The sequence below is a fragment of the Euleptes europaea genome, chromosome 8 (assembly GCF_029931775.1).
Source record: "Euleptes europaea isolate rEulEur1 chromosome 8, rEulEur1.hap1, whole genome shotgun sequence".
Lineage (NCBI taxonomy): Eukaryota > Metazoa > Chordata > Lepidosauria > Squamata > Sphaerodactylidae > Euleptes > Euleptes europaea.
Genome location: NC_079319.1, coordinates 40,312,378 through 40,328,302, shown reverse-complemented (window position 1 = coordinate 40,328,302; position 15,925 = coordinate 40,312,378). Strand labels below are relative to the sequence as shown.

The following is a 15,925-nucleotide window of genomic DNA, read 5'->3' as shown; positions in this document are numbered from 1 at the left end:
AACATGATGGAAAGAACCAGTTAGTGTCTCTAAAGGGTGGGCCCAGCTGAGTAAGGAAACCCAAATCCCTGTTTAAGCCAGAGGGAGAGAGTATTCAATCTCTACATTGAATAAGAAATCAGCATATATTCAGCCATGCATCTGAGTAATGATTCAGTCTTTCTGACTGTTTTTCATTGCATCATAGACACATTCAGATGCTCATTGTTCCGGTTCTTGCGCAGCTATCACATATTCAGGTCTTGTTCATGTGTGACTAGAGATGGCTCTAGTCCATGAGGTTTTGTCTTATGTTGCTCATAACAATGTTATCGGCTTTGTTGGAATTACATTCATAAATGTATATCACAGGATAATAATTTTAAAAGGCATTCTACATGAAAAACCTTGACTATCAGTGACTGGAAATCTCATAGAGAATGCTGGATTTGCAGCAAGCAGAAAGAACAAATATTTTATAACCAAAGTTCCACAAATGAAAATGAAAAATAGTGTGGTACAAAGAGCATGCTGCACAGATCACTGCCTTGCTCACAGTTTTATGTCTGCATCCGTAAAATGAAAGGTCATCACGAGTTTCAATTTTTCAAAGCTTGTGGGACTTCAACTGTCATTGAGTGAACTGCCCTGTGATTTGCGAGAAGAGTGAGGTACGAGAATCCGTGGATTCCTCCCCCCCCCCATTTCGCCCCTTTCCGGTTGACCCTGCTCAGAAAAGAATTCCTGAACCCAGCATGAAAGATATTTATGTACATTCAGACAAATCTGTCACATGTTTATCCTGGCATTCCTCAAAAGAGCTCAGAACAGTATTTCCACCTGTTCTAAAACAAGACTTCTCATAGTGGACCCAGGGAGATTCCAGTAAGGATGAATCTTGTATTGTGGTATCTCATATGTTGTCTTCTTCCCAGAGATAATAGGGCATGTAGAGGGGGATGGAGCTAATCAAGGATATATGTGAACCTGACATTTGTCTGCTTGTATATCTCAAGTGCTAACAGGGCCTTTTTCTTTTAATTGCACATATTGTCTCTCTCCAGAGTTGTGCTTCAATGCATCTGTTTTGTCTGGATACCACAACATGAAGTTTTCCGCGTAAGTTAAGTGATCCCACTATAACTTTTGGGCCTTCGTATTCTCTATAATAAAGATATTCTACAGAAATTGTATACATTTACTCTTCGGCTTTCCTTATCATTCTTGTTAGGTAAAGCTTCATTTTATCCATTGAATATAAACAGTCTTTCCAGAAGACTTAGAAGTATTTCAGCGGAGGGCATTATGGTGTATACAATAAACCTCTGTAGGATGTTCAGTTGTTCCAGTAGGAGTCGTCTATTACAGGATAGGAAGTTTGTATTTTATAGGGTGTGTAGAGCATGAAACATGGAATATTGGAACTGGTCTTTGGAACTTTTCTGCTGGTCTATTGACTGCCAAATTGTATGTATGTGTTTACATTCACCCTCAGATCTAGTATTGACAATTGCATACCATAATGTGTTTTGTGCTGGTAGAGTCCATGCTGTGTATTCATTTTGGAGGAACAACTGGATACTGTTGGACAAAGACTGGTCCACTGGTCACTTGAGAATCAGATTTAATACATATCTTAGGTCTGCTTCCGTAAAGGAAAAAGCATGAACCTTGTGTAGATTCTTGTATGTGGTTGTAAGCAGAAAGCCAAAATTGGCATGACAACACATGCACACAGAAATAAGTAATTATTTGTAATCATCATACTAGTCTAAATGCTGTGTCCACGCACAATACTTTTCCACATAGGAAATTCATTTTTGAAGAGTTCCTCTGTTTCAATTCTCAGTTAATGAGGGTCTGCTATTCATTGTGTTCCTTATATTTTTCCCTTACCTAAGGAGCTCAAGGCTTGGTTAAAACAATTTGTTCAGGTTCATTTTCATTTTCTTCATAGGGTAAATTTTACGTCTGTGTTTTGCCCATTTTTTGTGACTCTGTCAATTTTCCTCTGGAGTCATGGATGTTGTATATCTATTTGTTTTTAATATTGGTCTGTCTTATTACAGCTGCTGGATTATAATGTGAAGCTGACCACTGTAACTTCACTTAGGCTGTAGCTGACTTTAGGTTATAGATGAGAAAATAAATCCTGTCTTTAAGAGTTTGGAGTCAATGTTTATGTGTGGTCTATTCATATCACAAAGTTGCCCCAGGAAAACTGGACACCTAACCAAGCTTTTATACATGATACCAAATGTCTCTGTCCTCATATCTGTCTGTGTTTGATCTTCCCTAAGGAGGAAATCCTGTGCTGTGAACCACAAGTAAACATATTACCATGTTTTCCATACGTATTTGGAGAGATGTTTATATGAATAAGCTGTTTCTGATTATGGTCCCCTGTCAAGCCCCCAAAAAGTACACCAAGCAAAGTTGCATGTGGCTGCAAGAATTGTGGTGTTCCCTTCTGAGCTCGAGGATAATTACTTCCCATACAACAATCCTTAAACTGTATGTCAATTAAAGGGAGCCTGCAAAAACTGAAATCCATACAGATTAATCTCAGTCATACCACATAATAAGGGCCTCACCAGTACACACCATAGTGTGATCTGGTGCATGCACTGTAGCAGCACCATCCATTATCTCAGCTGGAGGAGCACAATTTAAAAGTCTTTTGCATATAGCTCAGGAGGTGTAATCAAGTATCCAGCTAAGCTTAATTCCTCCTCCTCTGGAGGCATTTGTGAAAAACTAGTTGTCCATACATTCTTGTGGCAAATTTCTCTTTTACATGAGTCCCTGAAAGTGTAGATATGAATATGACTTTAAAGTCTTCTTTCTAGTTCCATTCTAAGGCAAAAATGGGGGGTGCTTTGAAGAGAAAATGAGTCACAAATGCTTGTTATGGAATACAAATGATGACCAGACCGAAAAATAGTAAAGGTCCAATCTGACAAAAAGACAGAGCAAGACATTAACACAGAGTTTTGGCAGCTGTACTAAAAGTTGGGTTTTGTCAGCCCTTGGCCCACAGAACCAGAAATCACCACAAAGTCATATAGAGTCCAAACAGATGGCTTTTACTGATCAAATAGGCATACAGTGCAAACGAATAAAATGACAGCTATGAAAGGCTCACTAGCTGGGAGATATTATAAGGCAGGAAAGGCGGGAGATTACATGCAGGAATACAGTTTCCCAGGAGCTGAGTTTTCCCAGGCTTAGGCATGCGACCTTGGGGGGCAGACAATACAGCACAGAGACGGAGGCAATAACGAAACCGAGATAGCAGCCCTGGGTGTGTACTTCTCCAACCTAAGCTTCAAGAATACTTGGAAAAGTTATGTCCTTTTGTAACACCATCAAAACAAAAACAAACTGAAATCCTTTTTGGAATTAGCCCCTTGTGTAACAATGTACAAAAAGAGTCCCTATGTTGTACTCTTCTGCTAGATAGAAAGAAACAAAAAATGATGACCTTGAAAACTAACCATGTGTGTGTTAAAACAGTAAAAAAAAACAAAGGCTTTTCAGCACATGGGCAGCACAATCCAAAGGGTGGATAGTTTCGCTGCGGCCAGGGACAGTGCAGCTGGGCTGCCTACTGAGCAGTTTGCTGCCCTGAGGTTAGCAAGATGTGCGGGCAAATTCACCAAACCCCCATGGAACTGCTGTATGTAAGTTCACGCTGGCAAAAATGGGCGTTCCTGGGGTGAAAGGGCATAGGGAGCTGACTAACATCAGCCCCATCCCTAGGAATGCCCCCCTTTGGTGCCAAGGCAAGCCCCTGCGCTGGAGGAGGCACTGGCGCCTGTGCCTCGTGCTGCTGTGCTGCTCCCCGGTGCCAGTGTAAGCGGCCCAGCACCAGTGTAAGTGCCCACTTGGATGGCGCAAGTGCCACTTATGCTGCCTCCAAAGGCCTTTCAGCCCCCCCCTTAGAATTGCACTGTAAGGCAACTTCACCCTACCGCAAAACAGAGGCAATAGATAATAATGGAACCACTTCAAAAGTAGCCATTTGTATACTGAAATACTGGAACCCCCCCCCCCCCCGAAAGAAACAACATTTTATTTGTACAAAGACTAGTCTTGAGAGGAGTCTTTATGTTGTTATTTTTGTTTCTGTGGGTCGATGTTTCCTAATATCTCTGAATTCCTGGATTGCAAAAATTGCATCCACAAGACTGTAAGGGATAAATGGGAATCCCTTTAAAAAGTATACCACCCCACTCCGAATGTTCATCAGAATGGCCGTAAATCAGGTTTTGATCTGAAAAGCATTTTATGAAGGGACAGGTTAGACCAAGATTCAGTTGTGAAATTCACTCGCATAGGAATTTACACTCATTCCTGCTTATTATTTTATAATGACCTCCTCAGTTCATTTGTCTGAGCAGGAGACACTGAGGCTATGAATTGTGATTAGGTATCCATGTAAAGCACAGAAGCATCCTCCAAACCAAGAATGCTTATACAATTGTAGAGCATATATTTTAAAAAAAAGTTTTAGAAGTGTTGCAAATTTTGGCATTTTCTTTTCCAGTAATTGTGTATTTTCACTGAAATTTCATTCAGTTCTGTCATAAACACATTTACATTTCCCATGTTATTGAACTTATCTAAATATTCAGTTTGGGATTAAGTGACGAGTTCTTTTTAAATATCTATTTCTTTACTAATAAAAGTTTCTATGAAATTCAGCAATAATGGCAATGCACTGTAGGGAAGACAATAGCAGAATAAATAAAGCTCCTGAGATTTGTTTCCTTTTAACATTTGCCCTTTCCAGGTCTCCTTCAAGCCAACACTAAGTGGACTGTTTTCTATTTGTAGTTGTGAGAATCCCAGCTATGGGCTATGCCTCAGGGCAATGTGTTGGTGGTGAAGAGGAGCCCAAGGCAAGAATAGCATGAGTTATTCCCAAGAAAAGCTATAGTTGGACCTGCAGTCAGCTTCAAGAAGAACTAAAGATATAGTCAACAGTCTGGCAGAGAGAGGAATGTAATTCAGAGTCAGGATTAACCACTGAAGTAACTGTGTGGGGGAGGCATGTCTCAAGGTTTCAGTAAACTGTTATACCAGTGATATTCACTTAGTGGCTTAGGAGCCACATGTGGCTATTTGACATGTTGCAACCATTACTGACCCATGGGGTGACGTCACTTCCAATGTTTACTAAGCAGACAATGTTTATGGGGTGGTTTGCCATGGCCTTCCCCCGTCATCTACACCTTACCTCCAGCAAGCTGGGTATTCATTTTACTGACCTCAGAAAGATGGAAGGCTAAGTCAGCCTTGAGCTGGCTACCTGAAACCGACTTCTGTCGGGATCGAACTCAGGTCGTGAGCAGCACTTTTGACTGCAGTACTGCAGCTTACCACTCTGCGCTACGGGGCTCTATTGAACCCAGGTTTCCTCAGCTAAATATTGTCAGGTTACACGGGCTGAACCCACAATAATGGCCAGCAGCTCCAGAGCCTTGGTGTGTCTGCTCTCTAAGCTTGCACAGGGGGCTACCTTTACTTTACCTGGGTTCAAATCAGCAACAACAACAATAATAATGAATAAACTTTTATTTATACCCCGGCCAGGCCAGGCTAAGGACAACTGCCAACATAGTTAAATATGCAATAAACGAATCAAGTCACATTCCTTCTATCTAACCTATTTCAGAGGACTGTTGTGAGAATAAAAGAGGGAACCATATATACCACTAGATACAGTCCATATAGTAGGTTATAAAAAAACTGTATCTTTGGGAAAGTTTGATATGAGATCATGAGCACTGACAAATTCCATAAAGAGAACCCATATTGCAAAAACAAACAAACAAAAAACAATTGACTATGCTTATCTGATGGAATATCTTTTCAGTATCAAATAACAGAAAAAATCCATTTTAAAGTTAAAGTCCTTTTTTGCAGCCTGAATAACAACTAGATACATCCTTTGTGAAACAGTAATAATAGATAATTGCCAGTTTTATTAAAAAGGATCAGCGCAGGGTCTTAAGAATGATAGTATAGTTATGAATAGCAGTTTGATTTAATCCTAATTACAGCATTTTCCCTCATCTTTTGTTTTCTTACAGTTAGCTGCCCTGGAGAGACAGATCTTTGACTTCCTTGGATTCCAGTGGGCCCCCATACTTGGTAATTTTCTGCACATAATAGCTGTCATTTTGGGTTTGTTTGGAACCATACAATACAGACCTCGATATATAGTTGTGGTAAGTTTTTGTTTTAATTTTCGTTGATTTGTTCTGTAAAGTAGCTTTAAAATATATCATCCCACCATTTTAAAATGTTAGGATGACTGTTCATTTTGTGCAATCTATCATGCAGTGCAATCCTAAACAGAGTTACACTCTTCTAATTCCACTAGCATCGTTGCGCCTAGAAGGGTGTAGCATTGTTTAGAATCATACTGTATCTCTCTCCAGTGTGTTCATTTTATTTAAAACCTTTTATATAAGAAATCTGTTCTTTTGTAAAGTTAGAAAATGGCATAAAATTTTGGAAATACATTATTTATACCCAGAGGCATGTATATTTTTGTTGTTTAATTGGTTTAATTAGATTTTAATGTACTATAGTATTTTAATTTATTGTTGGTTCCTGTACACCCCTGAATAAAAGTCGAGGCAAAATATAAATTTTAAAAGTGGGGTTAAAATATTTGGGTTGTTTTGGACAATATCCTGGCCCTACACATGATGAGGAGTGGGGGGGATGTGTCTTGCCCACTAGGCACGCTGCCCCTACCTCTAATGCACAGGGACATAGTGTCCGTCTTGGCCAGATGTGTGATCTCTGAATCCTGCTCCTAATACTAGAAAGATGCAATAAATCTGTTTGAGACTGAACTGGCCTTTGAGGGTGTTCTCCTTTCAAGGCCAACTACCCCACTAACAGTGAATTTTTCAAAGATCCCAGCTTGTTCAATATATTTATATCCCCTGCATGTCTTCTGGGACGGTTTTAATCTGCAATGTTTTCATTCTCTTGTTAAGGTTCAGTTGATACGACTTGCAGTGAAAAGCAGCATAGGGAGGAGAACTGACCCTTACTTCTTTGCCCACCCAGCATGCCAGCCTCGGCACTGTTCCCAGTGGGCATAACTGCAAAGGTGTAATGTACAAATATAGCCAAACTCAACATGAGTAGGTCTCCGAACACTTGTTTGAAATGTGACATTTAACCTGGGAATTTAATAATGCATACAGAGATCACACATGTTGCATCTGGCCAAGATGAACACTATGTCCCTGTGCATTAGAGGCATTTAGGTTTACTGTGTCTTTCTAGTATTAGGAGCAGGATTCAGAGGATCACAGCGGGGATGGGGCACATCATCTGAGTCCAACTTGTCCCCCCATCCTTTAAATCCTTTCTTCTCTGGGCCCAACCTGAAAGACAGCAAATACCTGTCCCCTGGCATCCCTTCCACCTGGAAAACTTCAAGGAAAAACTTGCAGAGGGCTTGGGTTGTGTTAGTGTGGACTTGTATAAGGTATGCAACACAATTAGTTTACACTGGATGAATAATCTTCCGTATTCACCTAAACTAAGTATATTGGATAGCAAAAGAAATGGCTTCAGGCTATGTATCTGGCTATCTCTCTATATTTTATTTATTTCTGGAAGTGATGTAAGACTTCTTTGGATTCAGACAGACTTCAGTGACTGAGCCTGGGAGGCAATACAACAGAGAAGGTGTCTTGGACTTTTCCTTCAGCTGTGTAAACCACCATGCTTTTAGATGTAGTCCATATATAACTTTCTGTTGCTCAGATTTCCACTGAAAAACCGGGGCTCTCTATTACTTAACCCATCCAGAAATCAAGATTTTAAAACCACTGGAAAAACTAGCCTTCTTCACGTATTGCTGACCCTTGCCTGGCTGGAAAGGTTGAACATTTATTGCTTTTTCCTCATGAAATTGCCAGCATTTGAGATCTCTTTGCAGTTTTATTCCCCTTAGCTTTTGGGGTGTAAAGATCACTTCTTTTTTTGAAAAAAAAAAGATATCTATTGGGAAACTTCTGAAACATATTCTTAAAAGTTTATTTCCGCATTGATGATTGTATCCTATTCATCCATCATTTCTAAAATTATGACTGATAAAACCCATAACCAAGCCCTTCAGACCAGTAGAAAAGAGCAAGAATCTAGTAGCACCTTAAAGACTGACAAAATTTCTGGCAGGGTATGAGTTTTCATGAGCAACAAATGAGCTGTGACCCCTACCAGAAATTTAGTTAGTCTTTAAGGTGCTATTGGGCTCTTGTTCTTTTTTACTGCCACAGACAGACTAACACGGCTACTCATCATGATCTACCTTCAGACTAGAACCTTTGAAAACTGGCCTTTCAATACAGATAATTGTTAAACAAATATAATATCAAATGTTATTGTTTTGGACTTTAGGGATAACTTCATATTGACAAGAATGCTGAACTTAATAGCAGTGTGGTCAGTGCTCCCAGTTGGTGCAACTACGTCTATATCTCTCACCGCTAAGAACCAAGTCCAAGATCACTACCTCTCTGGTTGGCTCTGTGACTGACTGTTCCAGTGCACAGTCATTTATGACTTTCAGGGGGAACCTCATTCTTCCCCTGTATCCCCTTCCTCACATTATTTCCTCTTTCCTTCCTCCTGGCAGGCCCATATCATTATCTTCTTCCTTCTCTTGTTCTCATCAACTTACATTTTATCCACCCATCCCCAATTTCAGCGATAAATTTTCTTATTTATTTACTTTATTTATATCCCAAGTTTCTTCACAATGGAGACCCAACACAGCTTACATCATTCTCCTCTCCTCCATTTTATCCTCACAACCTGTGATAGTTTAGGCTGAAAATGTGTAACTGGCCCAAGGTCACCCAGTGAGCTTCTGTAGCAGAGTGGTGATTTGAACGTGGGTCTCCTAGATCTTAGTCTGAAACTCTAACCACTACATAACCTTGGCTTTGGTGAGGTGGCTGCTGTTGAGGAGTAGCAGGTAGCCGGGCCTGGGTGAGACATACAATTCTTGTGATAGCAATTTTCTAGTGGGCATGGCCCCATTGAGTCCTCCCTTAAAACAGTCAGAATAGCCTTGGAAAGGACCCTGCCCCTGCCCCCTCCATTTTACTGACAGAAACCAAGACTTGAAGGCTGGCAATACTGTAGGGTTGCCTAGCAAGGGCTATTCTCTTAAAGCTGCAGGTGCTGCTTCTATTATTTTGGGGGGGGGATTAACCCCCATTGTATTTTTTTTTTAGATTACAGATTTTTCTGCAAACCTGGAGTGTTTTTCAGGTTTGCAGAAATATCTGTTTGCCTGTTCATGGCTCTGATCTCTGGATTTAAGTATCCTCAGATTTAGCCATGTTGAAGTTAGATATAGAGATATTCATATATTGTGGGACATTCTGACCAATAGCAGGTTCTGAACATGTGCACATGTCTGTACAAACATGGTGCATGAGTAATTACAAGCATATGTTTTCAAACTAGTAAGAACTCTATTTGAATTATCTGTATAATGTATAGGGCAGATTTCAATATTAAAAATAATATATTTTTTATGTTCATTTAAAAAAATCCTGCCAGATTTTCCCATAGTATGGGACGCTTGGCTGTTAAAGTTGATTAAGGTTTTCACTAGCACTTCTGGAGCTGTACATCAAAAATCTGTGAACGTTTGAGTCATACAGCTAACACTGGCCAGACGTAGTCCAGTGCCCCCTCCCCCCAAAAAAAACAAATTTCTCTGCTATATGAAAATAGGACATGTTTTCCTTCCAGGAAAGCACCAAAGGTTTCTTATTTACATAGATAATTCTATTTTACCTAGTGTGCACTTGCAGCATTAGAATGTATGTAATAGAAATGCCTACAGAGAGAGAGTGAGATTAGTGGGAGGAAGAAATCAAATCTTTTGAGAGTAGTAAATGCAGTATCCACAAGGAGTGAAACCAGGTTACATGGATTTAAGCCAGGTTTTAAAATAAATAAAAGTAAAACTAAAATACTGGTCAAAAATATCACACTCTTACAGCAGCAAGAATTAGCGAGAATAACAGGTTTTGATATAGAACATAAAGTAAAATATCTGGGTATATGGTTAACTTCTAATAATTTTAATTTGTTTAAAAATAATTATGAAAAAACATGGCAACAAATAAATACCGATTTGACAAATTGGGAAAAAATACCTTTATCATTGTGGGGTAGAGTATCGGTAATAAAAATGATGGTATTACCCAGGATGCTTTTCTTATTTCAAAATGTACCAATTATTAAGGGGTTTAAAGTTTTTAAAATTTGGAAAAAGGATATCCAAAATTTTTTGTGGGGAAAAGGAAAACATAGAATAGCGTATAAAAATTTGATTCAATTAAGAGAAACAGGAGGATTAGGTTTACCTGATTTGCAACAATATTATGAGGCTTCCTGTTTTCTCTGGTTAAGAACTTGGATCAAATTAGAAAATTATCGATTATTAGAGCTAGAAGGGTATAATCTTCAATATGGTTGGCAAGCATATCTATGGTACGAAAAAGAAAAGGTAAATAGGGATTTTAAAATTCATATTATTAGAGCTGGGTTATTCCAAATTTGGACAAAATACAAGAAGATTTTAGAAAATAGGACTCCGGGATGGATTAACCCAATAGAAGCTTATATGAAGAGAGGAATACAGTTAAATTTAGATATAGAGATGTATAGGGGTATTATTGAATGGAAAGAGAGTAAATGGGTCTTAAAAAGCAGGGAAGAATTAAATATAAAAGACTGGTTTTTATATTATAAACTACAAGATATTTTTAATAAAGACAATCAACTTGGATTTAGCAAAAACAAATCCGAGTTAGAAAAGATATTAGATAAAGGAAATAAAGGATTGATTGGTAGGATGTATAAATTATTGATTACAATTAATTTAGAACAAGAAAGAATTAAACCAGTCATGATCAAATGGATGCAGAACTTAGGATGTAATATAGATTTAGATAAATGGGAAAACTTATGGAAAAGGGAGTTTAAATTTACAATTACCAATGAAATTAGAGAAAATCTCTATAAAATGTTTTATAGATGGCATATAACTCCAATTATGATATCTAAAATGAACAGTCAGGATAAAGGAATTTGCTGGAAATGTGGAAAAGAAAGAGGATCTTATATGCATGTTTGGTGGACTTGCAAAAAAATCAAAAAAATTTGGAAAAAAATAGTGAAAGAAACAAATAATCTGACTAACAGTAAAGTGAAAAGGAAACCATCATTTTGCCTACTGGGAATACCCACAAATGATATTCATGATCGGGATAGGATTATTTGCCAATATAGTTTTGCTGCTGCAAGGATTGTGATAGCTAAGGTTTGGAAAAAAACAAGTAAACCTTCAGTTTTAGAATGGAGAGAGAAATTGTGGTTATATATGAGGATGGCCAGATTAACAGAATTTCTGCATGGAAAGGATTTGGAAGAATTTAAGCAAACATGGTCTAAGGCCACCTCATATTGGGATAAGTTGGCAAAAATTGATTTTACTTTGTTATTTAGTGAGTTATAGAAAAATATGTTTTAAGTAGTATTATATTTTAGATAACTATTAATAAAGCTACCGGACACTTCTTCGGAAGTCATGGTGATGGGTCACTTTTGATGGGTGGGGGGAAAGGGTATTTTTTGATGACTGTATTAAAAAAAAAAGAAATGTATTGAATATGTTATGTGAATACCCTTTTATATATAGATATACTTTCTCTTTTCTTTTTTCCTTTTTTTGTATTGAAAAATTCAATAAAAAAATTATTAAAAAAAATATCTGTGAACGTTTGAGTCATACAGCTAACACTGGCCAGACGTAGTCCAGTGCCTCCCCCCCCAAAAAAACAAATTTCTCTGCTATATGAAAATAGGACATGTTTTCCTTCCAGGAAAGCACCAAAGGTTTCTTATTTACATAGGTAATTCTATTTTACCTAGTGTGCACTTGCAGCATTAGAATGTATGTAATAGAAATGCCTACAGAGAGAGAGTGAGATTAGTGGGAGAAAGAAATCAAATCTTTTGAGAGTAGTAAATGCAGTATCCACAAGGAGTGAAACCAGGTTACATGGATTTAAGCCAGCCTAGACAGGGAAGAGCAGCAAGGAAGGCAATTCCACACAGGCTTCAAAAATACTGTAAAATGTTTGATAAGGCTGAGGTTTTTCTATGGGAGTGATTTTGGTAAATTTTGAGCTGATGACTTTCATTTTCTGTCATATTGCTTGGTCGGTAATTTCCCTTGTCACTCAGATGCTGAGTTGGACTGGGTCAGGGATGATTGCAAAATGCATTTACTTCCATGTTATAGGAGGCTGTCACCAGCATTCTTTGCTAAACATCAAACTAACAGTTTACTGCATGCCTTCAAAGGCAGTGTAGCTAGATGTACGGTATTTCTTACTGACTTTAAATTTGTTGCTTCCCAAAATTCTACCCACTGACCCTTTTATTCTTTGCAACCTGCATTCTTAAGTAACAGGCAAGATTCATAGGTTTTCTATCTAAAACCAATTAATGTGCTGCAACCAAGTGTTGACAGTCTGTAAGGAACAGAGAAGGTGCAAACTCTGTGACCCCTATGGCAACATTTAAGGTACTGTGATGGATAGGGCTTCTAGTTCCACTCTCCAGGCATCACACCCAATCTCTGATTCCCTGCTACGTATGCAGATCTCTAGCATTTTCAACCAATGGAAGGATAGGGATCGGTCAGTGAAAGAGAGAGGAGGCAGAGGGGAAAGTGAGTGGGAAAATGGACAATAATGGCAAAATTCCTATTCCTCAGATAGTACTCAGACATCAATAGTGCTAGGTTGATAGGGCTCAGACATCGATAGAGCTAGGTTGCTAGGACATAAGCACCTATAGAAAGGCAGGATTAGGTTAGCTATGTTCTTAACCTAGCCTGCCTATCACTGGATAGCTAACCTAATCCTGCCTTTCTATAGGTCAGGGATGGGGAACCTCAGGCCCGGGGGCCGTATGCGGCCCCTAGGATATTTATTGTGGCCCTCGGGAGCTCGGGCCCCCCGCCGCAGAGGCATGGCATAGGGCGGCCCTCCCTGAGGGTGTTCCTGGGGCCACCGCTTGCAGGGGTGCTGCAGTGCCCTTTGGACGTCCTCTCGCTGACTGACGGCTGTTGGTCAGCGAGAGGAGGGGGAGGGACGCTTCCCCCAAGGTTGCCCCCTATAGCCGCAGAGTGCAGGAACGCCAGGGCACACTGTAAGCCCCTCTTGCTGCCTGTCAGCTGTTGAGCAGCGAGGGGTGGGGGAAGAGGCCCGCGGCTCCCAGCGGCAGAGCATGCACGCAGGAGCCGATCGGGCTTCAGGGGGCCTTTTGTGGACTCTGGGGTGGGGAGGGCATAGAGCCTGGGGCCAGGTCGCGTGGGGCCAGCGGGTGTGTGTGTGGGAGGGGGAAGGCTTTTATCTCTCCCTCTCTTTCTGTCTCTTTCTTTGTCTTCTCCCCCTCTTTCCGTTTCTTTCTCCCTCTCTCCCTTTTCCTCTTTCTCTGTCTTCCTTCCTTCCTCCCTTGCCAATCGACCGCGGGCTGCGCCTCCCTGGCGCCTTGTTTGCTCGGGCCCACCGCTGGCTGCCCTCCCGCCGGGGGGGAGGACCAGGGGAGCCCTCCAGGCCTTCTCTGCGTGGCCTCCCCTGGGGTTGCCAACCTCCAGGTGGTGGCCGAAGACCTGGCAACCCTAGCCTCTCCCCACCACCACCAGGAAATCTACATCTGGTGTGGCCCCCAAATGATGTTATAAATGTGCAAATGGCCCTTGGCAGGAAAAAGGTTCCCCACCCCTGCTATAGGTGCTTCTATAGGTGCCTGTCATCCAGCACGGGTGTTCTTATGTTCTTAACCTAACCTGCCTATCACAGGATAAGAACTGCCATGCTGGATCAAACCAAAGCCCCATCTAGTACAGGATTTTGTTTACACAGTAGCCAATTAGTTACCTTTAGGAAGCCCATGAATATAGAGACGGCAATAGCATCATCCTGCCTGTGCTCCCCAGCAACTTATTTAAAGAGGCATACTACCATTGGAGGTAGTAGGTAGCCATCATGATTAGTAGCCATTCATAGCCCAGTCCTCCATGAATTTGACCAGTCTCCTTTTAAAGCCTTCCAAGTTGGCCATGGCCACATCCTGTGGCAGCAAGTCCTACATATTTAACTATAAACTGTGTGAAGAAATACTTCCTTTTTACTGTCCTGAATCTCCCACCCTTCAGCTTCAGTGGATGGCCCCGGTCTAGTATTATGGGAGAGGGAGAAAAGTTTCTCCCAGACAACTTGCTCCATGCCATGCATTATGTTATAAACCTCTTATCATCTTTCCCCTTACTTTCATCTAGGGCTGTTGAATTAAAAAAAATTCGGTATAGTTCAGATTCGGCTGAATTCGGCCCGTTTAGATTCGGGATATGCCAAAGTCCGAACTCCCCCGCTTCGGGTCCGTGCAATTCGGTGGGAATTCAAAGTTCGGGGAAAAAATTCGGCCGAATAAAGCCATTAAAAACACAACCGCGCCTTTCCACGGCTCTGGAGGGGGCATTTTTGGGGGTAGAGGTCCCAAACTTTCAGAGGAGCTTCAAAGGACCCTTCTTGTAAGACCCCCCAAGTTTTGTAAAGATTGGGTCAGGGGGGGCTGAGATATGGGCCCCGAAAGGGGTCCCCCCACCTTTAATGTGCATCTCTGGGCAGAGCTTGCCGCCCACGCACAAAGCTCCCAGCCCCGACAAACAGCTGATGAGAGCAAGGGCAGGGCAGGTGCTAAGAACTTTGCAAAGCAATACAACTGCAAAGCAACACCTTTGCAAACATGCAAAGGGCGGGGCAGGTGTGAAGAATTTTGCAAAACAATACAGCTGCAAAGCAACACAAGCACGCAATGCAACAGTGCAAAGCAACACAATACAACTGCAAAGCAACACAAGCACGCAATGCAACAGTGCAAAGCAACACAAGCACCTTTGCAACAGTGCAAAGCAACACCTGACACCTGGGAGTTTGCAAACCATGGAAAGGGACAGAGACAGCTAGCTATGCATAATGAGCAGGAGGGGGTGGAATTTCTCCTTTTGCATTGGACTTGGGACCAGGCAGATGCATTCTTTAAGTCACCATTTGAAAACCAGTTTTGAGCAAGCATCAAAATAACCTAACTGATCTTATGAATGAGGGAAAACCTGAAGACATAAAAATGAAGCCCCCCCTCAAACCAGGGAGAGAGAGACTGGAGGGGGAACACACACCCCAGGCAGAACCGGCAAAAGCCCCCTTTGGCTTCCCCCACCCACCCACAGAAACTGCTCCCTCCCCACACACACACAGACTCTGCTTTCCCCCACACACACAGAGAGAGAGAAAAGAAAAATTACAGATTAAAGCCCCCAAAGGGGTCTTACTGTGGCTGTCTTCTGTTCCATCAGGAGGGTCTGGGAGGCTGGGTAATCCAATGATTCCATTTGTATCCAATATGAGATCCATATGTATGCATCTCTCGAGGGTGATCCATTAATCCCAATAGGGAAAAGGGGAAAGCCCATATCTCGGGGGGCCCTGACCCAATGTTTACAAAACTTGGGTGGTCTCTTATGAAGCCTTGTCTGAAGCTCCGCTGAAAGATTGGGATCTGCACACCCAAAAATGCGCCCCCTGCAGCCACGGAAAGAGAAAAGGGGGGGAGCTGATATTTCTGCCCCCACTGAACCCATCTTTACAAAACTTGGGTGGTCTCTTAAGAAGGCTTATCTGAATATCCCCTGAAAGTTTGGGATTTGTACCCCAAAAAATGCACCCCCTGCAGCCACGGAAAGGAGCGAATGTGCACAAGCACCCCTGCACACACACACGAAGATTTCCCTCTCTCTCTCTCTCTCTCACTG

The 15,925-nt window shown here is 41.2% G+C and overlaps 1 protein-coding gene across 1 annotated transcript in view; it reads left to right on the top strand.

Annotated features, from left to right (window-relative positions):
- NKAIN3 (sodium/potassium transporting ATPase interacting 3) overlaps positions 1-15,925 on the top strand; it is a 235,146-nt gene that overhangs the window by 119,154 nt on the left and 100,067 nt on the right. The window contains exon 2 of the mRNA XM_056854473.1: positions 6,078-6,215. Coding sequence (XP_056710451.1) covers positions 6,078-6,215 — 138 coding nt within the window. The remainder of the gene's footprint in view (positions 1-6,077; positions 6,216-15,925) is intronic.